The sequence below is a fragment of the Panthera pardus genome, unplaced genomic scaffold (genome assembly GCF_024362965.1).
Source record: "Panthera pardus isolate Hobbes unplaced genomic scaffold, ASM2436296v1 HiC_scaffold_11, whole genome shotgun sequence".
Lineage (NCBI taxonomy): Eukaryota > Metazoa > Chordata > Mammalia > Carnivora > Felidae > Panthera > Panthera pardus.
Window position 1 is genome coordinate 13,977,623 of NW_026526666.1, and position 25,472 is coordinate 14,003,094.

A 25,472-nucleotide genomic window follows, 5' to 3' on the forward strand; every position below is an offset into this window, starting at 1 on the left:
TTTGTTAATATGGTAGATTTTCCAGTTTTCTAGCCTCAAAAATCAAACTCCAGCCACCAGAGAATAAGCCAGTAAAAGAGGCAGGACTGTGCATTTGTCTCATGAGAGGTATTAGGTAAGTTGCGGGGGATTCCTTAGTTTTTTCTTGTTCTTTACACTCCTAAAAGTCTACCTCCCATGGGTATTTGTGGGGCCAGCTTTCTCGGTCTCACACCCCACACACCCTTTCAGTACACTGCTGCACTCTTCCTTCTGGACACAGCGGCATAGAATGACTCTCCTGAGTTAGATGCTCCTTCAGGCAGGTTTGACAGACAACAACCCTGCCCCTCTCAGGTTTCTCTTGCTGTTCTTACTCCTAGCCTGCCTGATCCATTTCATTTAAGGACATTCAAAGAGCTACCGCTTTCCTCTCTCCCCAAACTTGTCTTTTAGGAGAGGTTCCTCCCCAACTCCCTTGAACCTTTAGCTGAGCCTTGAAAATTGCTTCTCAGTCTGCCATCTTGGGTGATATTTCCAATGAATACCTACTCTGACATCATGATCTGAAGCTGAAGAGGCAAAAGATTTTGCTTCTAAGGAGCCCCGCCACCTGGCGTAAGAGTTCCTCCTCTAGGAGATTATGTATGTAATTTTATTTTCAACAAGTCTATCTAACCTAGTGTCCTAAGACTTTACCAGTATCACTAAGGTTGCTTTTTCTGATGCAGATTCCTAGACCCCACCTAGACTCATTAAATTAGACTTCATAATGGACAGACCCTAAGAGTCTCCATTTTTACCTTGATTCTTTACACCTCTATTGCAACAAAGGGCTTAGACTGAAAGCCTAGACCAGTTTCACCAAAGGATGGGTTAAGTAGGGTGGAAAAAGGGGGTTTTGGAGTCTCCTGATGTCGGAACTCTGTACTTATAAAGTTGTTGGCTGGCTCAGGCAAAAGAAATCGGGCAGCCACCTTCACACGAATCCTGATGTGGCACCAAGTGCAGCCTCAGAGGTCCAGCCACACAGCTCCCTCTCGGCCATCCCAGCTCCTGATAAATAGGTTCCTGGGCCAGAAGTGTGTCTACTAGCTTTCCTGGCCTCAGCCCCTACACAAGTTGCAAAGGGCAGTTTCCATTGTAGCACAGGCTCCTGGGATCCTATCGACTCTGTCTCTAAATTGAGGGCTAGAGGGAAGAAATGAGTAAGGAGCTCATCCATTCAACCACACTCTTTTTTTTTTTCCCCATAAAAGAGGTGGTGGAAAGGAGGAAGGGGTATATGGGAACTCTGTACTTTCTACTCAACTTTGCTGTGAACCCTTTGAAGCTGCTCTAAAAATAAAGTCTTTCTACACACACACACATACACACACACACACACACACACACACAAAGGGGATGCTGGTTTCCGGAGCAAAGAAAGTGAGGGTATGATAGGAAACCATTTGGACGCAGTACAGAACGTGTAGAATGATGGCTTGGTAAGCCTAGAAATCCTATAGGACCTTTAGTATAGAATAGAATAGAATAGAATAGAATAGAATAACACTTATTATAGAATAACACTTAGTATAGAATAACACTTCCTATGCTCTGGCCATTTCCTTCGACTATTAGCATTTTAGCCTCAACACAGTCATGGCATCATCATCTCTGGTTTCAGAGCCCTGAGGTTCAGACTCGGTGATTTGCCCAGGATCACCTAGCTAATGAGTGAGTAGCCCTGCCCGAAGTCACACACACATACTCTGACCTCATGCCCCTGGCTCCCCTCCACCACTGCTGCCTCTCGCTTTACTGGTACTTTATCTCAGAGGCAAGGGAGCTCTCAGAGGGCCACGTGCTGGCCCAACCTAAAAATAGCTCCCATTTATCAAGCACTTCGCTCTACTCTGCTAAGCACTTTGCACAGATTACCTCTTCTAATCCTCACAACCACCCTATGGGCATTACCGTCTCCATTTTACAGATGAGGAAACAGACCTGAGAGAGACTGTGATGTGTGGCAAGTCGCACAAGCTAGTTGGTGATGGAGCCAAAAGTGAGTCCAGGTAGTCCAGCTCCAGAGGGCAGACTCTACCTTCCCCACCACTAGGGGGGTGGCGGAGGGGATGGGGACAGACCCTGAAAAGGGCGAGTTGACAAGACTTCACAGCTCCCTGAACACGGCACAGAGAGAGGGGCCGTTAAAGGTGAAAGGTGTGCGTGTGAACCGCTGAGCCTGCTAAGCCAGGAGCCCCATTGTATGATCTGTGTGCGGGGCCAGGGGAGCTGTTTGAAGCTCAAAGCCTACCACCCCCACCCCCACCCCACCCCCGGGCTGTGTGAGCCGGGCCACCTCAGTCCTCTTGTGGCTATTCTGGGCTGCTGTCTGATCTTCCTCTCTTCCCCAGCCCCTACTTCAGCCCTTCTGCTGGGAGTAGCCCGGTGGGGAAAGGCCAGGCCAGTTACATAAGCCCATGGCTGGGACCCCGGAGGCCAGGCTGGAGAGCAGGTGCTTAGCCCCTCCCTCACCACCAACAGTGAAAATCTCCCTCTGGAGCCCAGCCTCCAGGCAGCCCAGCATGGAGGCAGCCACAGCTCCCGAGGTGGCCTCCTCAGGATCCACACTGAAGGTGAAAGAAACGAGCCCAGCGGATGCAGAAGGACCCCCAGCTTCACCTCGACAGGAGGCCGGCAGCCCCATTCCCCAGCTCCTGTCCCCTATAGAAGGTGACCCGTGGGGTTGGGAAGGGTGGGGCGGCTGGGTGGTAGGAGTTGGGGAGGATATCCCTCACCCCCTGACTGTACCTCCTCAGGTTTGTGCAGAGGGAAGCTTCATGGGATTGGTGCCTAGGGTGGGGGAGCATTCATTGGAGCCCCCACCCCTTTGCTTGGTGGATTCTTACTTGCTGCTCATGTGTCTTTGCTAGGTTTGTGCTTTTTAGCTGAGAAGCCAGGGGATGGTGTATGTGACGCTTTCCAGTGACTAAAACTGATCTGTTTATATTTTTACCTTTAATAACATGTCTGTCCCAGGGACTGAGGACCTGATATATACTAACGCCAGCCAGGAAGGGATTGAGGGGTGAGATGGTGGCCGTCTGGCTTAGAAGAGGGCAGTGAAAAGCTTACAGCAACTGAGAAGCTGGTGGTGAACGGTCCATGACACTCTGCCTCTCCCTTGGCAGTGCCACAGGTCCAGAACCTACCCCAACACCCCAGCTGGCTCCCATGGAAAATCCCAGCCTCTCAGGGTCTGAGCTCCATGGAAGCAGAGCCCATCCAGGAGAAGCATTTGGCCTCCCTTCCACAGTGGTCTCTCTGAGCCCCTAAGCGAAGAGGCACTTTTGAGCCAGGAGGTGGTGGGCGCCCCTTCCAGTCCCAGGTTCCCTGCCAGCAGCCCAGCCACCCACTCCCCAGCTGCCCCTGGCTGAGGCCTCTGTCATGTTCACCTGGGCTGTCGCCCACGGTGCCTGGCTTGGCCGACCAGAGGTGGAAGGCAGGAGCCAGGCGTTTCCCGTCTCATATGCAGTAACCGGCAGAAGGAACCACGGGGGCTGCCTCAAACATTTAAGACAGTTACCTGCACAAAGTCTCTACTTTTGGCCCCTCGACATCTTAAGTGCAGGGGATGCAGAGACCACAAACAAGAAACGCATGAAACCCGAGGGTAGGGAGCGGTAGGAGAAGACGCTGTGACCTAGACTCAATTCCCAGGCTGCCTCCAGCAGCTTTGTGCCCTTGGACAAGCTAACCAACTACTCAGTTTCAATTTCCTCTCTGTAAAATGGTAATTACTAGTGTCTACCTAGTAGGGGGTTAGGAGGACTGTTGAGGTGACCCTAAGTACCTGGGAAGAGGCCAAATGACAATGTGAGTAGATAATAAAATATTTCCAAGTTAGGGGTGAAGACAGAGTTCTACCTGCAAACAGGGTTGAGTAGGGAAAGCTGGCTGCCACTCGTCATCCTCACGGAAGGCGCTGGGTTTCCAGGAGCTGTTTCAATGTCACAGGGAGAGAGCCGGCTGAGTTCCTTCCATTGAAAAAGAAGAGGTAGGGGAGCAGAGTTATTGTGAGCACACTAGGCTGGGATGGTCTTGAGACAGAAAACCCTTTCTTCCATAAGGATCCAGAGAATAAGCGACACAGGCAGAGAGAGAGTGAGAGCCGGGACTGCTGACTCCCAACTCGGCTGGTCTCCCTCCATAAGACCCTGGGGGAGGTCATCATCCGTCTCTGCCACGCTCCTCCCTCTGGCTGTGAGTGGGCACTCTGGGCCGTCGCTCCTGACAGCCCCCGGCCAGCCCAAAGTGCAGCCTCACCACCCCCCGCGCCAGCAGCTCCACTCATTAGCATCCCAGAGGTCAGTGAAGGTAAGCAGTGCTTGTGATAGTTTGCAAAATATGTTTGCATCTGTTATCTGCTTAGAGAGGACAGGGTCCTAGCTCTGTCCTGTGACCCTAGGAAAGTCATTGCACCTCTCTGGGCTTCCATTTTTTCATCTGTAAATTGAAGGATGACCTTTTGATGGCTGTGGACCCCTAGGAAAATCTGATGAAATCTGTAGAATCTTATTCCAGGAAAAATGCTTAGAAAATGTTCAGGGGGCCCACAGAACCCCTGAAGCCCATTCAAAGGTCTTTCAGGGTGCCATGGACCCACCCTAGATGGTCCCTATGTTCCCGTGAGCTCTAAGGTCTTTTTTTCCTCTTAACCCCTCCTGTACCTCACGGGGAGCACTGCCGGACCCGGAGGAGCACTGCAGCGAGCGTGCGTGTGCACAGGAAACGGAGCAGGCACCAGGGGCAGACATGCATTTGCAACGTCAAAATAAATTGTAACTGGCCAACATGAGCTTTTTGTCAGGAAAGCCTGCTATGTGGCTACAAGATGAGCAGACGTAGGCGGCCGGCACTGGGAAGCAAGTTTCCGTCTCCCCTCAGCACTGTACGGAGGCACTGGGTCCTGCAGGCAGCGCTGGGTGGGAGGCTGGGGGGCAGACTGTACCCGTCCCATGGAGAAGAGGAGACCCTGAGACCCAGAGGAAGGGCCCAGCTGCTGCTTTCAGAATAACTGCATCTCTTTTCAATCCAAACTCTTCTGTGTCTTCCAGCCTGGGGAAGCTGGAGCCCATGCCTGGGAGCAACCTTCCTTTCCTTCTTCCTTCTTCCTGCTTTCCTCCATCCTTCCTATCTTCTTTCTTCCTCCTACAAATATTTCTTTTATGCCTATCATGTGCCACACACTGCTAAAGAAATAAAAATAGGCAAAAATAACTCCCCTTGTGGAGATTACATTCTAGTGTAAGGAGATAGATAATAAATAAATAAAATATGTAAGATGTCAGATGTGATAAACGCTGTGCCGAAAAATGAAGCAGAGAGGGAGGGCACAAAGTGCTGGGGGTGGGAAACATGTCGGCAGTTTTAAACAGGATATTCAGTGAAGGTCCCATTAATTAGGTGCTATTTGAGCAGCAACTGAAAGGAGATGAGAGAACAATGTATGCAGATACTTGGAGGGAATGTCTTCCATGCAGAGAGAACAGTCTGTGCAAAGGCTCTGAGGCAGGAGTGTGTGCCTTATGGGTTGGGGCCACTGGGCCTGTGGCAGCGTGAGGAAGAGAACGGTAGATTTGCCGGCAGAGAGGTAGCAGGACCCTTGTGAAGACTGGTTCAACTCTGAGACTGGTGGGAAGCCTGGGCAGGGTTTTAAGTGAGAAACTGACATGGTCAGCTATAGGCTTTAAGGATTCTTCTAGCTGCTGAGCTAAGAATAGGCTGTAGGCAGGCCTGAGACACTAGCAAGATCATCAACTAAGGATGAGGACGAGGGAGAAGGTATGGAGGTTTTAGAAGAGGGAGGTACCCAATAGTCACCTGGGAGAATAGGAGGCAGAGTGGACTAGAACTGCCAGGGGCCATTTGGAGTTAGTAGTCACTGCTCATGGCCATCAGCTTACCGTCAGCCTCGCTTGTGTTTTTCCCCAGCGTGCGGATGTGGGCACTGAGTGGGTGGAAAGCATGTCACTGGGGTTGGCCATTGCTAGGAGAGTGCAGTGGAGAAAAAGAGGAGTAAGGAATTTGAGTGGGGACACAAGGGAGGGAGTGTAATGACTGGAATCTAAGGTGGGTGGGAGAGAGAGTGGTAACAGAGAGGGTGACAGGGAGTGAAGGGGTAGGAAGACAGGGGATCAGAGGTCTCAGTGGTGCTGACGGATGGCTGGTAGCTGGAGCAGCAGAAGGGGAGCACTCTAGGGGCAGAGGCTGTGCTCGTCGGGGTTTGCCGGTTGATGTAACAAAGAGGCCTCAGAACTGAAGACTCAAAAACAATAGATGTTTATTTCTATGAAAAAGCTTCTGTTTCTATTTATTTCTATTAAAAACCGTTCTCCATGCAATGATTCCAGGACCCAGGCCTCTTCCCTCTTGTGGCTCTGCTGTGCCTCAGGGCCCTGTACTCAGCCACGCGGCTGCAGCTAACAGAAGAGGATGTAGAGAACGCATTCTTGAAGGCCTTGGCTCAGAAGTGATTCTCATCATTTCCACTTGCACTTCATTGGCAAGAGCTAGTCTGATGGTCCTATAGCGAGGGGGCCAGGGCAGCCCCTTCCCAGAAGGTGCTACACTGTGGAAGAGACAGTATGCATTTGGGCAGGCAGTTAGCCACCCTCTGTCGTAGAGGTGAGGAGAGAGTGAGGCGCCTGAAATTCAGATTACAGGGGCTGCAGTTACTCAGCTAGAGAATGGCGAAAGGAACCAGGGGCTAGAGCCAGAGAGGACGACAGTGCTGGAAGAGGGGTGGGCATAGACGTGAGGGGCCCTGCAGGGACTGGAAGCGGGGGCGGGGGGGGTTGAGATCACGAAGATCTGGAACTGCACTGGAGAGAGTGGCCATCACACAGCAAGCGTGATGGGGAGGACCACCCCAAAGGAAGGGTGGCAGATCTTCTCAGACAGCAGTTGCCTGTTTCTATGTGCTTCTGTTTTTTCCTGACCTTAGTTTCACCGTCTTCAAGAAGGTGACACTCCTGTCCCACAAGGTACTTCAGAAGTCACCCTTCCTGTGACTTCCTCCAGGCAAGTTTCTAATAAGGCCAAGTCCACAGCCTGTTTCAAAGCCTTCGCTCACCTTGTGCATTTGCCCTGTATGGGTAGCCATTCACTCACACAGGCCCGAGCACACACACACACATGCGCATACTCTCACCCCCTTACACACATTCATGCACACACACACTCTATCTCTCACACTTGCACACACACACACACACACACACACACAGCTCCCTCCCTTCTTTCGATGTGTCTGTCTTGTTCCTTCACTCTCCAGGCCATAAGTAATAACATCAGTGTGAACTACATGACACTTCAGGAATTGCTGGAGGACAGGCTTTAACTGTGTCAAGGGAAATTTTGAGAGAATATGAACATCTGTTTCCCCATGAGCACAGAATAAGGAAATGGGCATAAACTTCAGCAGAATGAAATTAGGGTAGAATTAAGAGGAAATTTCTAATCAAGAGGAGTCAAGATCTTTGGACTTTAAGTAGTCTCCTTCTCTGTTCATTTCATTTTATTTTTTAATTAAATTTTTTTTTTAACGTTTATTTATTTTTGAGACAGAGAGAGACAGAGCATGAACGGGGGAGGGTCAGAGAGAGGGAGACACAGAATCTGAAACAGGCTCCAGGCTCTGAGCTGTCAGCACAGAGCCTGATGCGGGGCTTGAACTCACGGACCGCAAGATCATGACCTGAGCCAAAGTCGGCAGCTTAACTGACTGAGCCACCCAGGCGCCCCTCTCTGTTCATTTTAAAGAAAGAATTAGACCACATTCTGTCTGAGGGAAAGACGACCCCACAGGTCAGAAGCCAATGTCTCTCAAAGGACTTTTTGTTTTCAAAATGCCTTTTCCTGGGGCGCCTGGGTGGCGCAGTCGGCTAAGCGTCAGACTTCAGCCAGGTCACGATCTCGCGGTCCGTGAGTTCGAGCCCCGCGTCAGGCTCTGGGCTGATGGCTCAGAGCCTGGAGCCTGTTTCCGATTCTGTGTCTCCCTCTCTCTCTGCCCCTCCCCCGTTCATGCTCTGTCTCTCTCTGTGCCAAAAATAAATAAAAAACGTTGAAAAAAAAAAATTAAAAAAAAAAATGCCTTTTCCCCTACACTCCATGAAGGGAGAAAACCAAATTGTGGCTGTCTCAAACTTGGTCTTAGAAAACCTAGGTTGTGGGGCATCTGGGTGACTCAGTAGGCTGAGTGTCCAACTTCGGCTCATGTCATGATCTCACTGCTTGTGAGTTCGAGCCCCATATCGGGTTCTGTGCTGACTGCTCAGAGCCTGGAGCCTGCTTCAGATTCTGTGTGTCCCTCTCTCTCTCTCTGCCCCTCCCCTGCTTGCTCGCTGTCTCTCAAAAATAAACATTTAAAAAATTTAAAAAGAAAGAAAGAAAACCTAGGTTGTGCTTTAGGGCTCTAGTCTTTGGCTCACATCCCTCCTGGCATCTGAGGAGGAGAAAGACCTTGGGCTTCAGGGAAAAGCCATGTTTCCCCAAGGTCGGTACAATTAACACCTCTCTTGACTGCAGATGTGTGAAAAGAGATGCCCCAAATGAGACCTCCAATTAACATTCTTAGCAAAGGGCGAGGGCCCAGGTTGAGCTGGGAGGGAGTGTGCCGCTGCCTGGGCACCTGCAGCTGCCACACTGTCTCCTGCCACCTCCTGCACTGTCAGCTGCTTTTGCCCAAGCCTGTCCTCCTTCCTCCCCACCCCCCCCCCCCCCCCCCCCCGCCCCACTGTGGTCTGGGAGCCTGCTGAGAGCAGAATCCTCACCTACTAAGCCTCAGATTCAGAGCATTCTACTAACTTAATTTTGTCCCCTATCAATTCACGTCTTGTCAGGGAATCCCACTTACAAACAAAGAACTGGCACAGGCACCCCCCAGGGAGGAAGAGACTGCCATGCTAGCTGTGGGCCCTTCTCTTCTGTCTCTGCCTCCGCTGGGATCCCTCTGGACCCTGGGCCATTCTGCTCATCTTCCTCCAAATACCACCATCTTTAAAAAAAGATTTTTTTTAATGTGTATTTATTTTTGAGAGAGAGAAAGGCAGACTGCAAGCAGGGGAGGGGCAGAGTAAGAGGGAGACACAGAATCTGAAGCAGGCTCCAGGCTCCGAGCTGTCAGCACAGAGCCCGATGCGAGGCTCAGACCCACAAGCCGTGAGATCATGACCTGAGCCGAAGTCAGACACTTAACCGACTGAGCCACCCAGGAGCCCCATGAATACCACCATCTTAATTTATGTTCCACATAAAATTATTTCTGTAATTGTTCTCCTTAGTTCAGGTGAACCAATGCTAACATCTTCCAAAGTATCTCTCTAAGAAACAAGAGAAACACTAAGTGGGCACAAATAGATCAGTGGGCATGCACCCCTCTATAGAAGCCCATTCCCCACCTGAGCTCTAAGCAGAGCAGAACTCAGATAACATATCTTCCAGGTGTGAGGCTGGTCTCCTCGCCTCAACCTTTTCAATTCTTGAGGGTATCCCTCTGCCTTCCCCTCTTTGCTGCCTCCTCCTAAGAGCAAGATCACTGTCAGAGCCCTGACAAGGTGCGCAGGCCCAGGTGGACAGTGGAGGGCAGGTAAGGGGGCAGGTATGCTGTGCTCAGAGAACAGGCCCTTTGGACATACATTTCTAGACGGAGAGGCAGCACAACTTCACAAGTGTGTTTCTCTCTCCGAGCCCTTTCCTCCCTGTCTTCTTGATCCTGGCGCTCATCAAGCTCCCTCTGCATATGCAGGGGACAGCAGAGCTGGCTTCTCTCCAGCCCTCTCTCCAGCAAGTGTGAAGGGCTATTTCCTCATCCAACAGTGGGGAACCAAGCCCAACAAGATGAGGTTTTGACCCTCCTTTTCAACTGCCACCCTCTTTTTTTCACAAAACCCTTAAGTCATATCCGCTCGTTCTCAACTCCTTGGTGGCTTGCCGAGAGGGCCACAGGAGAGGAACACATCACACAAATGCTTCTTCTGTGTTTCGTGCCCCGCCCCCTTCCAAACCGCCAAAGTCGAACAGAGGGCAACCAGAGAAGTGTCGCCCAGCCGCCTGGGGCTCCATCGCTGTCGCCGCATTCTTACTGGGGCGCCAGGCCCTGAGCAACACAGGCAGGCCAGCCGCTCAGAGCACCTGAGGAGGCCCCGTGTCACTTCGTTCCTGCTTTTGCCAGGGGCAGGGGTGGGTGAGGTGCAGTCTAAGAAGCACAGCCCAGGAGGAAACATAAGCCACACAGTGAAAAAGGAAACTAGATAAATAAAAATGGACAGTGTGCACTATCTGTGTTTATATTTATTTCCAAAGGCAAAAAGTGATCTCGGGGTGGTGACAGGGCAGACCATGGGAAGGAGGTTCCTGCTCTCTAAACAGTGGGCTACAAATTGACGTGTAGGAAGAACACAGTAGAACCCCTACGTACTGTATTTTAAATTTCACCATTCAAAAGTTTGCATTGCATAATGTACATATTTAAACAGTTCAATTTGTAAGTGAACACACAGACCGTGGAGTGGAGTGCTCAGGAATGTATCGTGGGGAAATGTTACGTTATCAGAAAGTTTACAGCCCACTATCACGCAGTGGTGCTGTTTGCCTCGGTAGTGACCTGGATGAGGCTTTTTACGACTCCACAAAAGAATTGTGCAGAGAGGCCGGGGAGGTAGTGAGGAATGAGGCGCTGTCACATTCCACTTTTGACAACAGCAACAGGCGACTGTCTGCCTGAGGAAGAAGGAGACAGGAGCCCCGAGAAAGCTAGAAAATGGTGCAGTCTCAGCCAGGCCCCCAAGGGAACCAGGTGGGATGTTTGCACTTTCTCAGCCGAGGCAGCCCAAGACATCCGGAGAGGAAAGCGGTCACACCTGGTCGTCTTCCAAACCTCACACTCAGCACTTTTCCTGAGCGTCTCCTGCCTCCATCCTGGAAGCCAAGGGACATAAACTAATCCCTCGACTCACTGGAACAGGCCTGGAACATCAAGGAGCAGGGAGGGGTGGCCTAGTTTTCCCAGATTCCCAGAGTCTGTTGGTACAAAGCGATCCTCCACCAACTGGAAGAGCACCCCCAGGCGTCCACGCAGCATAGCCACACAGAGGAAGGGACCCAGACACCAGCTCCCTCTTCAGTGACGTCAGTGCTGTCCCGGTGGGTCCAGGGTGTTGACTCTGCCTGCAGAGTGGAAAACTTTCTCCTCCAGTGTGGCCTCAAACTGGGAAGCAGGGCTGACGCTTGGAGGTCCAGACTAACATTGAAAGTGGCTTTGATAAATGGAGTGCTGTTGAGGACAAATGCAGAAATGGGGTAGAAAGGCAAACCCCACAGGCTGGACCAGTCTGTGCACAAACAGAAAAAGGAAGTCTCGGTTAATGAAGAGTCAGTAGCTGAGCATTACAAATTAAAAGAAGTAAGCGTCAGGCTCACATTCCAGTGCTTTCTGCCAAGACCTGAATGCTCTCCAGAGGATATTTCAGCCAATCACTCATCCCAAAATTCCAGCGAGACGAAGGGAGCAATCTTCCCATCCCCTAGGAGAGGACTGATTTGCCGAGCACCTGGGGCGTCTGCCCATGGAGCACAGCCGGGTGCAGTGTCCACCTCCTCTGAGCTCTGTGCCTACACTACAGGAGGCTCACCACCCACTGTTCTCTCTCCTTCTATCATTCAGAGCACCCCAAGATCTGGCTACCTCGAGCCCTGAGGCAGACCTATATCCGGAAGGTCGGAGACACCGTGAACCTACTAATCCCATTCCAGGTAAGCATGCTGGCCCCGAGCTGACTCCGTGCTGGGTCCGGGCCGGGACCAGGCCAGGGTGTTGATCTGGAAACAGATACTGAGAGTCCTGCTAGCAGTAGGGAAGTTGTCCTGGCCTGGAGTGGACGGGGCCAAGTCACGAGAAGTCTGGGACAGAACGACTCTTCCCTCTGCACTCCTGAGGGGGGGATGGGGTGGGGCGTGGCCCCACGTGACCCGCTGAGGCTAACCTCTGCCCCTTGGTCAGCAGAGGTCTGGGAGCTCTCAGTTTGGAGGATTCTCGGGAGTTTAGACAGCTATTGTTAGCCCCAGCTGCCTCGGGTGATCTAAACTCTCAGAAGGCAGGAGACTCAAAGCCAAACCCCTTCCTTCCTCCACATCCTTTCAGCTGTTGCTGAAAGATGCAGGTCCCCTGGGACAGTGTGCGAACTTCTAACTCAAGGCATTCACAGTTGCAAGTCCAGTCACCATGTGGACCTGGGGTGGATCTGGTCCCCACTGTAGCAGGGAGGGTCACGAGGTCTCTTGGGGCTGCTCAGCGCCTTACTCCCATTTCTCAGGGCAAACCCAAACCTCAAGCCACCTGGACACATGATGGCTGTGCCTTGGATGCCAGCCGTGTGAGTGTGTGCAATGGGGAGCGGGACTCCATCCTCTTCATCCGAGAAGCCCAACGTGCTGACTCAGGTCGCTACCAGCTCAGCCTGCGGCTGGGCGAGCTGGAGGCCACTGCCACCATTGACATCCTGGTGATCGGTACAGTAGGGGGAGTGGGAGCGAGTTGGTCCTCAGGCTAGAGGAGCCATCACAGACAGCTGGGGAGGCCAGGGTGACTCCCCACACCGAGCGTGGGGCACAGTGGTGGGTGAGGGGGGGCATAGCAGAGCAGAGAAGGGGAAGGGCACCCCTGAAGTGATTCCCATGCATATGTGAGCCGTACCCCACCCACTGCCATGCTTGGCCCTTTCAGAGAGGCCAGGCCCTCCTCAGAGTATCAAGTTGGTGGATGTTTGGGGCTCCAATGCTACTCTGGAGTGGACACCTCCCCAAGACACAGGCAACACGGCACTCCTCGGATACACCGTGCAGAAGGCTGACACAAAATCTGGGGTGAGGCGCAGCTAGGGAGGGAGTGGGGAGGGAGCAATCACACGTTCTGGAATGGGGCTCTGCTACCTCCATGCGGTGAGCCGAGGTGGAGTGAGTTCACAAAACAGGCATCTCATTCACGGCATCTTCTTGGGCCCCCAAAGCTGTGGTTCACGGTGCTGGAACGTTATCACCGCACCAGCTTCACAGTCTCCAACCTCATCGTGGGCAACTCCTATGCATTTCGAGTCTTTGCTGAGAACCAGTGCGGGCTCAGTGAGACAGCCCCCATCACTGCTGACCTTGCCCACATCCAGAAAGCAGGTGGGGCGCAGAGACTCGGAGCTGGGAAGGGTGGAGGGTGGAGAGTTGAAGAAGGGTGGGGGATCTCAGGCACTACAGCAGGGCCCTTCTTGGTCTCCTCAGCTACCCTTTGCAAGACTGGGGGGTTTGCACAGCGAGATTTCTCTGAAGCCCCAAAGTTCACCCAGCCTCTGGCAGACTGCACCACGGTCATGGGCTATGACACCCAGCTCTTCTGCTGCGTCCGCGCCTCTCCCAAGGTAAGCAGGAGTTCTGCATGGTGGCCGTGCTGTGCTGCTCCCTGCTCCTGCCCTCACCTCCGCTACGTGGGAGAGCATTCTAAAACATGTGTTCCCATCACCATCGCCCGCCTCTTCCACCGCAGGTTACGTAGGTTAGGAACAGCTAGGGCACTTAGAGTCCAAGACAGGCTGACGTGGATGATGTTTCCAGTTTTCCTTTTAGTGTCTGCTCCTCTTCTGCGAAGATCACTTGCCGATCTGCTGGCAGTTGGGCATGAGCTTCAAGTTGTCTCTCTGGCAGAGGTGATGGAGTCCCGCTCGTTTCTCCTTAGTCACCCACCACGCCTCACCTGCTCAGGGCCATATGCCTACCAGCTGTCTAGAGTTGAGGCCATAACCCTGAGCAAGTCTACTTCCGATCTAGTCACTACTTCTGTACACTACACCGCATAAAACATCACTAACAACCTTACCAAGGGGGCGCCTGGGTGGCTTAGTCAGTAAGCATCTGACTTCAGCTCAGGTCATGATCTCGCAGTTCGTGAATTCGAGCCCCACATCAGGCTCTGTGCTGACAGCTCGGAGCCTGGAGCCTGCTTCGGATTCTGTGTCTCCCTCTCTCTCTGTCCATCCCCTGAGCAGAGACACTCTGTCTCTCTCTCTCTCTCTCTCAAGAATAAATAAACATTAAAATAAAATTTTAAAAAACCTAACAACCTTACCAAGTACCTTTTGCATAGGAGTCCTGGGCCAGAGTACTACATCTCAGAAAGAGGGTATCAATAAGCCCACTCTAGAAACTACTTTGTAACCAGAAGGGACAACACTGACTCCCTAGCCAACAGTGGGAACAGAATATGAATGATTCAACAACGAACATACAAAAAGAGGGGATTCTGAGGCCCGGTGCTTAGGAAGGGGAAAGAACAGAAGGTCCTACCTTTTTTCTACTCAGGAATACTTGATGAACAAGGCAAGGTTTCACGTGCTCATTTCAACCAACAGAAGGAGCCTGGGAGGATTTTGAGGATACCAGTAAGGGAACCCCTCCCCCAGTGTAAGGAATAGGGAACTTTCTCACCACTCCCATGCTGGCCCCCTCACCTTTATCTTGCAGCCAAAGATCATCTGGCTGAAGAACAAGATGGATATCCAAGGCAACCCCAAGTACCGAGCCCTCACTCACCTGGGAATCTGCTCTCTCGAAATCCGCAAGCCCGGTCCCTTTGATGGGGGCATCTACACCTGCAAGGCAGTTAACCCCCTGGGGGAGGCATCTGTGGACTGTCGGGTGGATGTGAGAGGTAAGGGCAGAACTCATACCCTCTCTCCACAGCTGGAAAATTCAGGGGCAGAGCCACAAGCCTGCATGGAGAAGGGTTTGGTTGGCTTCCCCTTCACGTGCTCTCGGCACTGGGCACCGTCATCATCAGGATGTATTTGAAGGGCCGTTTTTATTATCCAATATCTTATTTCTCTCCAGCATAATTCTGTAATATAGAAAGAATGGCTATTTCCATTCTGCAAAGGAGAAACCTGAAGCACAAGGTGGTGATCAGCTCCCCCCAAGATTCCCAGTATTGGTTAAGTGAGGAGTCGGCACTGTGGTGGGAAGAGCCCAAGCCTTCCCTTACTCAGACCGTTTTTCTTTTATACAGTCTTTGGCCCAGTCCAGGAAGCAGAGAGAGAGAGAATCCCAAGCAGGCTCCAGGCTCAGCGCAAAGCCCCTTGTGGGACTTGATCTCAGGATCATGAGATCATGACCTGAACCCAAATCAAGAATCAGACACTTAACCAGCTGAGCTGCCCAGGCACCCCCCCTCCATACCTCTTTTAAAGTATTCATTCATTTATCTCTGCCTGTCACCTTGTTCAGATCTCCATCACTGCATTTAACATATTGTTACATAAGTGCCCATTTACTGATTTGTTTCTCATTTAACCCATGAGCACTGTGAGGGCAGGTACAGCCTGATTCACACTTGTCCCCCGGTGATGAGCCCAGTTTCTGACACAGTGGGCACTCTCTAAGTGTGCACAGCATGAATCAGGAATGAATGGGCCATTACATGCCCTATTCTTCCCCATGTGTGGACTCCTAATTACATAATGGACTCTCAAAAAACATGAGAAGTATATCCCTTCCCAATGCTCCACAAGAAGGTTTCCCAGAAATTTAGGGGCACCTGGGTGGCTCAGTCGGCTAAGCGTCCGACTTCAGCTCAGGTCACGATCTCACAATTCGTGGGTTCGAGCCCCGTGTCGGGCTCTGTGCTGACAGCTCAGAGCCTGGAGCCTGTTTCAGATTCTGTGTCTCCCTCTCTCTGACCCACCCCGTTCATGCTCTATCTCTCTCTGTCTCAAAAATAAATAAACGTTAAAAATTTTTTTTTTAAAAAAAGGTTTCCCAGAAATTTCTGAGATGCTAACTCTGAGAAATGTCTGAATTCTTGCAGCTCCTCACTGAGGCTTCCAAAGAAGATTAGGGCAACTCTGACAAAGGTAAGGAGAGGGACTGGGCTTCTGAATAGAGCATTTTGTATTTACAGTTAGTGTTGAATCTGTTAGTGTTAGTTAGGAATACATATCTGTATACAGAATACAGATCTGAATACATATCTGTATTCCTAACTAAGCCTTTCGACCATGCAGTCATTGATAACTACTTTCCTTTTAACCACTTTTTTTTGTAAGCTAATACTATCATCTCCATGGAAGGACTTTACCATAGTTGGTACTACTTTTGTCATGTCCTCTTTCTGTACTCAAAGTGATGATAGGTATTAAATCTAATGGTCCTCTGGAAAGGAGTGATAGCATCTATCCAAGTGTAAGGGGGCTCAGTGAAGGGAGGTGGGCAGGTGCTATAAGAAAAGGCATCAAGGGAACAGCCAGTAGAGTAGAGGAGTAGAGGTGGGTCACCACCACCAAGCGGCAGCAGCGTGGAAAAAGAGACAGGAAGCTGCTCCTGCTAACTGTTTCTACCGCCGTGTCATAAGCATGGTAAGAAACAGATTCATTTGCTTGTTTTTTACTTTGAAGTTTGTGGACTCCTTCCCTTCTGAGAGAAGAAAACCACCATTATCATCATAGGTCAGTAATAATTGAACATGCGGGTATGTGGTCCCAAGCAGCACATTACTGGCAAAGGACAACTCAGATCATCGTTTAAAATTTGATAGCTTCTTCAGATTCTAAATCACTCACAGTAGAAATGCTGTGCACGAACTAATGAGTGGGGTGAAAGAGCAGCTCATGGGAGAATTAGGGAGAACCAGTTCCCAATGTCTCCTGGGACTTGCAGTTCCTGGCTGATGAAAACAGAATGAACACCATCCCAGATGCCATTTATTTGAGCCCATCATTGATATAGATCAAATGGAAACCCTCAGGGACGCATTAAAAGTCCACATTTCTCAAGAGAGCTCTCTCTGCCAGTTGGCTTGCAAAGATAGCTCTCTGGCCATGCCTTAGTTCCCTCTCTGTGTTAATGTTATATTGTGTCGGGACTTGCCCTGTTACCTCTCTCTCAGCCAGCACACAGCAACAAAGCAGGGTAAGGAGAGAATTCATAGCACGGGACCCAGGGACCGTGAGGAGAATTGCCTCAGCGTCTTGGGTGTGCACTGGTTGTTTGCTGTTAGAGCCACAACATACCTTCTCTTTTCTGTGCCTCCAGGAAGCCTGACTGTGGGGAGATTGTGTCCTTAAGCAGCTCCAGCACAACATCTGCTTTGGACTAATCTAAATAAACGTGTGGATCCTCAGTGCAGAAGTGTCCATCTGTTTGAGCCTTTCTATATGGGAAACCCATTTAGAAAGTTGGAATCCGTTTTTTAAAATTGTTTGTCTGTTTATTGAGAGAGAGTGTGTATGTGCGGATAGGGGAGGGGCAGAGAGAGAGAAAGAGAATCTCAAGCAGGCTCCGCACTGTCAGCAGAGAACCCGGCATGGGGCTCACTATCACCAATCGTGAGATTGTGACCTGAGCTGAAATCAAGAGTTAGACACTTAACTGACTGAGCCACCCAGGTGCCCCCTCCTCTTTCTTCTTATATCCACATTCTCTTCCACAGAGGTTTCTAACACTGTCCTTTTGTTTAGAGTCTATGACAGAGCTAAGTTCAACTCTATCCTGTGCCTGGTGCTGAACATGACTTGGTCTCTTCCTCTCTGATCTTTCCAGTATAAGTTGGAAAAGAGGATGCACATCCATCACAGAGATGCAGACAGCAGAACACACATATACGTACATAGCTAATTAAAGATGAAGCACTAAGACTTGAGGGCTGGGAGACACTGAAGAAATTGGAGCAGAGTCTCACTAAGCCTTGGGGAAAGAATAAAGGTGAGGTGCTCTTGCTTACATGTTTGCTTTCATTCTCATAACAAGTAAGATATTAAAGCCATTCTGTAATGGAATCTGCAAAAGACAGCAACAGTTCCCCCCATCTTGGCTAGCAAGGGCATCGTGCTCTTCCCAAAGAGTTGGGGTCTGTTCCCCTCCCCTCGCATCTGGGCTGACCATGTGACCTGCTTTAACCAAAAGAATGTAGTGGAGGTGATGCTGTGCCAGTCTGGGCCTAGACCTTAAGAGGTCTAGTAGTTGAATCTCAGGACAGATTTCCAAATTATGAGAGGCCGCATGCAGGACAACCCAGCATCCCAGCTGACAGCCAGCACCATAGCCCTAGATACATGTGGCTGCCTGAGACCTTTCAGCGCTAGTCAAGTCCAATCCACTGGGACTGGAGTAGAGAGGTCATGGAGTAGAGACAGGTCCTCCTGGCACGACTGTCTGTAAAATCAAACTGTAAAATCATGAGATCTGGTGTTTTGAGCCCTAAATACTAGGGTGGTTTGTTACACAGTAGCACGTAACTGAAATAGTCTTCTCGACATCAGACACTGAACGTCAGGCTTTATCACTTTTAATCTCTATTTTCCAAATGGGGAAGTTGAAGTTCATAAGCTGCTCCAAGTCACGAAGCTGGTAAATTAGCAGAGCTAGGATTGGAACCAGGTCTGCCTGACTTCAAGCTTTCTCTCTTTCCTCTCATCTCTTTCACCCAAGCGACGCTCAACTGTAGCAGGTCTGGGGGGTGGGATCATGGATCATGGGTTGTAAGGAAGAAAAGACCGCTAGGAGGCAGTAAATCTTAGGCAAGGCTTTGAAGAGGAGGAGGGTGTGTTTCGGCTGAGAAAACTGAGACAGGCTTTTCTGTTCACACCAAAGGTCTATTTTCAGCTGAGGCAAATGTCTATTCCAGCCTTTCTCAACTGGAGCACTATGAGAATGCCCCAATGCCCCCCAAGGCATCCATTATATGTCATGATTAACTTTTTCCACGCATCCAGAATGTCACTAGTTATGTAGCATCTTGGGAAAACTGAGAAACTAGCCACACAAGTTATTTGTACGGTCAAATGCCCTTGCGGGACCCCTTGCTGCAACTGCCAGGTTGGGGAGAGAGGGGGACCAGAGTCCAGAGCCAGCTAGTCGGGGACACAATGGCCAGGAGGCCTCCCTTCAGCTGAAGCAGGGCCGGGGTCAGGAAGGAGTGGAATACACCCAGCTACAATGCCCTAAGGATCAGTTAGACCTCTGGCCTCAGCCCACCGCCCCATGCCTCTGCTATCAAAGTACTCAAGGTTCCTATACGCTGAACCTTCACGGTGAAGGAATAAAATCTTCACGCTGAACAAGACTTCCAGTCATAGTTAATCTTCCCACATTCAAGAAGAACTGTACTGGAATCCTTAATTTTGTCATTTATGCCCTCAACACTAGGGAGTTCCTTCTGAAATAAGGTCTACCACGTGCCAGGGAGGGGGTGTAATCTCTTCATTAATTCTTCTATTCACTATTTATCCAAAATCTTGAACATCTGTTCATAGATGTCATTTTAGGGGTTGGGCTGAGGGGGACAAATAATTCCCAGGTTAGTGGCCTTAGGCTGAGTAAAGAATTCTTGTGCCTGAAATCTATATTTTCTGGTTTTGTTGTTATTCTGATGGAGGAGAAAGTAGTTCAATTGCTTTTTTTCTGGTACTGCAACAGCTTTCAAAATCATAACTGGGTGACAGGAAATTGGAGATGAGTTTCCATAGGAGGAACTAACTTCCAATTTGCTACAACTGCGTCCCCACTCACCTGAGGTTGGGAAGAAGCAAGGGCGGGGTTTCCCCAGTCAGGCTGCTCCTCGGCCCAGCAGGAATGCAGTTAATGAGCAGCTTCTTTCCCTTCATTCTTCACTTTGCCACCACTTGCCTGGAGAGAGGGAAACTGCTGGCTCTGGTCTTCCCACCTCCACAGAACCTGAATCCTACAAACAACCAAAATTCCACCCTCACCAACAAGCCTACAGAAAACCAGGCAATCCTCTTCTCCCAGTTCTTCTTCACACAAGCCTGCAAGTTCTGGGCCACACCCCCCCCCCCCCCCCCCCCGCCCTTTGCCTTAGCACCCCCACTAAACCCCAAGGCTCCTTTGCTTGCTGGGGCATTTCTTACAGTAACATCTCGTGCCTGCAAACCTCATCACCCTCCCGCTTCACAGCTAAAAACTAGAAAGTAAACCAAAAAAAAAAAAAAAAGCCTCTAAATAGCCAAAAGAATGGTCATAAACTCTGGAGACTAAAGTTCTCCAGCCATTGTTTTAAATTTTTAGAACATTTCTAAGAAGCCCTGTTAACCGGTGGCCCCAGTCTATTCACAGGCAACACTATGGAAACAAAAAGATCTCTAATAAGTAAGCTTACGCACTTCACAAACACAGCTTTTAGTTTAGAGGTAGCAAGTTACAAACACCCCTCAAAAGCCCCTAAGGCACAAGGTATAAACTTGACTCTGGTAGTTCTAGCCATGAAACCATGACTGACGGTCAGGGTTCTTGCTCTGCAGATAAGCGAGAGGTCAAATACACTCAAGCCTGCCTGCCTTGTGACAGAGGAGTCACGGCTGAATTGGACCCAAATCTCCGTGTCCAAAAAACCTGTTTACCTCGGGTTCTGAATGTTCTCTTAAAATAATGATGGAAGATGTACTTCTTAGAGCACCTCAATATACCAAAGTAGTGAATGGATAAAGAAGATATGGTGTATATATACACAATGGAATATTACTCCGCGATCAAAAAGAATGAAATCTTGCCATTTAGCAACAACGTGGATGGAACAAGAATGTATTGTGCTAAGCAAAATTATTCAGTCAGAGAAAGGCAAATGTATGCTTTCACTCAAATGTGGAATTTAAAAAACAAAACAGATGAACATATGGTAAAGGAAGGAAAAATAAGATAAAAACAGAGGAGGCAAACCAAGAGACTCTTAAATACGGAGAACAAACTGGGTTGCTGGAGGGGTGTTGGGTTGAGGGGAGGATGGGGTAAATGGGTGATGGGCATTGAGGAGGGCACTTGTTAGGATGAGCCCTGGGTGTTATATGTACGTGATGAATCGATAAATTCTCCTGAAACCATTATTACACTATATGCTAACTTGTATATATTTAAAAAAAAGATAACGGAGGCTGTACTTCTTAGAGAACCTCAATATACCTAAAATATAAATGGTCTAGGTGCTTCCATAACTTGGAAAAATCACAAATGAGGAAACATGGCAAACGCGATGCTCGCAAACGGAGTAAGCCCCTGAAAACAAATTTCCTCAAGAGAAGCGTTGGGTTTAGGGTGACTGGCGCTCGGAGGTCCAGCGGGGAGCCTGCCTTCGCCCAGCTGGCAGGGTGAGAAACGTACAGTCATTGGTCAGGTCCCTCGCACGCCGCCACGAGGCCCCGCCTCCTCCAAGGAAAGTCTCCCGGACACACGCGCGCGCAGGCGGCCTCCCCGCCCTAACCCACCGGATGAAGTCTGTTTTAGAACCGCTCTCCACACAGCCCCCACCTGCAGACTTCCGGCCGGCTGGTCGATACCGCCCCGCCCCTGAGGGCAGGGATGTTGGGAACCACCAATCACGGAGAGCATGTGGTGAGAGTGGGTGGGGCCTGAGAGATTCGAAAGGAGCCCCACCCCCTCAGGGCTGATTCCCGCGACTAAGTGGTGGGAGGCAAGTGCTTTCTGCGAGAGGTGAGGCGGGGCGGAAAGTAAAAACAGAGGGTGGGCTGGAGGTGTGGTGTGGGTGTGGTGCCGTGTGAGTGGAAAGGTGGTTTGGGGAAAGAGAGAACCGGAGGATGGTGGCGGAGAAGAAGATGGGGCGCGCAGACCGCCCCCGGTGAGAAGAGCCCAGGTTGTAGGGGGGCGTCAGGGCAACCTGAGGAGGGGGATGGTGCTTTCTCGGCACCTTCCCCGGAGTTCACAGGGCTAGTTACAGGGGCAGGTGCTACCCCTGGGACCCTTGCTTTATCTCCAGCATGATCCTCATCCCCTGGCTTGCACCCTGCGTTTAGCTGGGGGCCTTGGGCAGGATGGAGACCTGAAGAAAGGTGTATTATGTCTCCAGCTCAGGTCAAATCTGACTCGTGCACCTGCTGGCTGGAACATGGAAGATTTAGAGGAAGGTAAGAAAGTAAGGAGGGCGGAGTAAGGCGCTGCGACTGAGAACGGCGTTAGGGACCCGAGGCTGGCATTCCTTCCTTCCTCCCCTACAGATGTAAAGTTCATAGCAGATGAGACCTTGGACTTTGGAGGGCTGTCACCATCTGACAGGTACCAGCCTCTTTAACCTACTTGCTTTCCTCCAACAGTGCCTGTCTGCCTCTGTCCCCTTAGTGCTGAAGTATTGTCCTCTGGGGTCTGGGTTGGTAATTGGGGTTGGGTGCCCTGGGGCTGCTGGGTGACTTGTTGACATGGGCCCCTGTGACACTTTTGGGGGAGGGGAAAAGGGATAAGCTGGAATGAGATTTCAGGATGTTAAGAAGAAGGGTAAGTGGATTTGCTCCGTCCGCATCCTGGCATAATTTCCAGTGTCAGTCAGTGCTAAAGGCCTATGAGGCCTCATAGAACGGGGCATCTCATCACCTAGAGACCACCCTCACAGCCAGCATGGGCTTCCGGGTTTGGGGTTGTGTCCCTGGCTCTGTTGTGGAGGAGTTGCCCAGTCTCCTTTGCAGTCTCCTGCTCTCTTCTGTGTGGGCATGGAGCCTGGTTTGTTTTCTGTCTCAGTCGTGAGGAGGAAGACATAGCAGTGTCGGTGACTCCAGAGAAACCCCTCCGAAGAGGACTCTCCAATCGAAGTAATCCAAATGCAGTGGCCCCAGGCCCCCAGGGGCTGAGGCTCAGCTTGGGTCCCCTTAGTCCAGAGAAGCTGGAGGAGATTCTCCACGAGGCCAACCGGCTGGCAGTTCAGCTGGAGCAGTGTGCCCTGCAGGAGCAGGAGAGCACGGGTGAGGGCCTGGGGCCTCGCAGGGTGAAGCCCAGCCCCCGGCGGGAGACCTTTGTGCTGAAGGACAGTCCTGTCCGAGACCTGCTGCCCACTGTGAGTTCTTTGACTCGGAGCACCCCCTCCCCAAGCGGCCTGACACCCCCGACTCCGGAGCAGCGATAAGAAGGGGTCAGTCAGGGTTCTCCGGGCAGCATCTGGAAAGAGGCCCTCCAGTGTGAAAAGGGTGAGTTTGGAGGACCTGGGTTGGACGTGTGCCCTCAGACCCAGTGCGTGACTCGGTACAGCCATAGAGTGGTTTCCTCGTTGGTAAAGTGGGGATAGTAAAATTCTACCTCAGGACTGTTGGAATTGAGCAAAATACCATAAGCAAAGCACTTAGCACAGTGTCTGTGCATAACTCTACACGGTCTATAATAAGCTCACGATAAATGGTATTGGTGAGGATGACGATGTCGGCAGCGAACGTCTGCCCTTGCTTCCTGGGATCTAGGCAGCTCTCCACCTCTATTCCTCAAACAGCCAGCAGAACAGATTCTTTTTCCATTCTAGTCCTATTTTTTCTCTCTTGTATTTCAGGAGTCACCCACTTGCAATCTGTTGCCTACATCCAAAAGCCCAGCATCTTCTCCTCTTACCCGATCTACTCCTCCAGTCCGGGGCAAAGCTGGGCCCAGTGGGAGAGCGACAGCAAGTGAGGAGACTTGGGCAGCAAAACTGTGGGTGAATGGGAGGAGGGAGGGTATGGAGCTGACCCCAAAATTCCTCTACTCCTCTCCACCAGGCCCGCCTACCCCTGTCAGACCAGTCTTGGCCCCACAGCCTCCTACCGGCAACTCTCAGCGCCTCTCTCGGCCGCAGGGAGCAGCTGCTAAGCCTTCCAGTCGACTGCCTGTTCCCTCTGCCATCCCCAGGCCTGCCAGCCGAATGCCACTCACCAGCCGGAGTGTACCACCCAGCAAAGGTACCCTGCCTCCAGCTTCTCTGCCACCTCGGAAAGGACTTCCACGACCAAGTGCTGTAGGGCACAGAGGTGAGGAAGAGTGGACGTAATGGCTGGAAATCAGGAGGAAGAATGCCTACCCTTGCCCAGCTTGAATGCACCCTCCCAGAGCTGGGAACAGTGACCCCTTTCTCCATCTTCATTACAGCCCAATTTGAAGATGGGGAGACTGAGCTAAGGAGAGATGTGGGCCCGGGCAAAGAGTGTGAACTGTGGTTTTCAAATACTTTATGTTTTGTAATCTTGGGTGGGAGGAAAGGCACTAATCCCAGACTCACTCGGGGAGGGTCATTTGAACTTTCTGCTCACTTATTTCTTTTGTTAACCCCCATTAAGTTCCTGTTTCCCAGCGGCCAAATCTTCCCATCACTGCTGCCACTCGCAGCAACCCGCAGCCCCCCAGGAAAGTGGCGGTCCCAGGACCCACCAGGTAAGACTGGTCGAGATGCTCTCTCTCCCCTGTCACTGAGGCTTCCAAACTGTTAGGCACACCAGCCCTGAATCCTGTGTGGCAAGATGGGAATGAAGAGGGGAGACTAGAGGGTCAGGGAGTCCCATTTCTTCCTTCCCTGAGGAACCTCCACTCAGCTCGGTGACAAATAGGCTTGAAGAAGAGGGGAAGTTTGTTTATTTATTTAGAGAGAGAGAGAGCAGGGAAGAGGGGCAGAGGGAGAGAGAGAAAGAATCTTAAGTAGGCTCCATGCTTAGCACACAGCCTGACTCAGGGCTCGATCCCACAACCCTGGGATCATGACCTGAGCTGAAATCAAGAGTCAGATGCTCAAGCAACTGAGCCACCCAGACAGCCCAGAAGAGGGACAGTTTAAAGCAGTTCTTCCTTCTGACTCTTTAGGTAAAGAGATCAGTCAGCAAGCAAAAATTCAGGAGCAAACCACTACAGTCACTGCCTGGACTCACCTCTCCTCGACCTCCCAAGCCCTCTCATGGAAGGCAGGCCCTGACTCCAGAAGATTCTGGCCCAGGAGCAGGAGGAAAAGATGCCACCAGGGCTGGTGCCCCAGGAGTGAAGAGATGGGAGATGGGGTGGATTAGGGTTGAGCTGGAGGGGAATCAAACTCTGTGGGTTGAAAGAGGATTAGGAAAAAGAGGTCACCTCCCAACAGTGAAATTAACAAGCAGAAAATGAGAAATGCAGGAGAGTGGTTTGTCCTCTTCCACCCCCACTCTTGTGTTCAGTCCCAGAGAGTTTGATCTTCTTCCCAGGCTTTGGCTCACTGGACATTTACATGTGAATGGCCTCTGTAGCTAACCTCCCTGCTCTCTGAGGAACAGTCCTGAATCACATCCTCTACTGGATGCAGGCCTGTTTGGAGAGGCAGAGGCAGGCACCTGGTCTCTAGAACTTATTTCCTGTGAATTCTGTGACTCTTAAGAGGCCAGTTTATGATAAGCTTACATCGATCTGCGTTTTTCTAAAATAAAATGAATGTATTTTTATAATCTCTGTATGTGTGAAAGTAAATGCTCCAATTTCAAACAAATACGTAGTAAACTCCTGTGTTATTCCAATGAGGGAGCCAGGAGGAGCCTCCCAGGCTGGGGCCTCAATAGGCCGAAGGCTTTTGTGATTGCAGCTCATCCAGCTGTGACTATCCACCCTCCCTTTGTTGGCATTAGATGGGAACAAGCTGCCTTTTCACAGGATTTATGTTACTGGAAGGTCCAGATCAAGTAAAATATAGCTTGATTCACACTATG

At 50.8% G+C, this 25,472-nt stretch overlaps 2 protein-coding genes and 1 long non-coding RNA gene across 9 annotated transcripts; 2 read left to right on the forward strand and 1 right to left on the reverse strand.

Annotated features, from left to right (window-relative positions):
• The first annotated feature begins 4 nt into the window (after positions 1-4).
• On the forward strand, positions 5-19,573 carry MYBPHL (myosin binding protein H like). Of its 6 annotated transcripts, none has more exons than XM_019457742.2 (11): positions 5-115; positions 1,955-2,036; positions 2,509-2,697; positions 11,690-11,778; positions 12,339-12,534; positions 12,749-12,888; positions 13,032-13,191; positions 13,294-13,430; positions 14,530-14,716; positions 15,869-15,914; positions 17,092-17,187. In XM_019457742.2, the coding sequence occupies exons 2-10, from the start codon at positions 2,015-2,017 to the stop codon at positions 15,877-15,879; spliced, it is 1,131 nt and encodes a 376-aa protein (XP_019313287.2). In that variant the 5' UTR covers positions 5-115; positions 1,955-2,014; the 3' UTR covers positions 15,880-15,914; positions 17,092-17,187. The 6 variants fall into 6 exon arrangements, 5 of the variants coding, with proteins under 5 accessions (XP_019313287.2, XP_019313286.2, XP_053747488.1 ...); XM_019457741.2 differs by having other exon boundaries at positions 1,955-2,026; XR_002082201.2 differs by lacking the exons at positions 5-115; positions 1,955-2,036 and adding an exon at positions 16,455-16,505 and having other exon boundaries at positions 2,086-2,697.
• LOC128773821 (uncharacterized) lies at positions 10,303-21,278 on the reverse strand. 2 transcript variants are annotated; one of them, XR_008418249.1, is made up of 3 exons: positions 21,169-21,278; positions 19,567-19,738; positions 10,303-11,357 (listed from the first exon to the last, which is right to left on the reverse strand). It is a non-coding gene; the product is annotated as an uncharacterized LOC128773821 (long non-coding RNA). The 2 variants fall into 2 exon arrangements; XR_008418248.1 differs by lacking the exon at positions 21,169-21,278 and adding an exon at positions 14,599-14,902 and having other exon boundaries at positions 19,567-19,664.
• PSRC1 (proline and serine rich coiled-coil 1) lies at positions 21,247-25,214 on the forward strand. The gene is given in 9 exon segments (XM_019457744.2): positions 21,247-21,399; positions 21,872-21,929; positions 22,020-22,077; positions 22,534-22,891; positions 22,893-22,976; positions 23,330-23,444; positions 23,535-23,783; positions 24,090-24,192; positions 24,615-25,214. Coding segments are annotated over 8 exon segments (1,053 nt in total). The 5' UTR covers positions 21,247-21,366; the 3' UTR covers positions 24,188-24,192; positions 24,615-25,214.
• Positions 25,215-25,472: the final 258 nt, after the last annotated feature.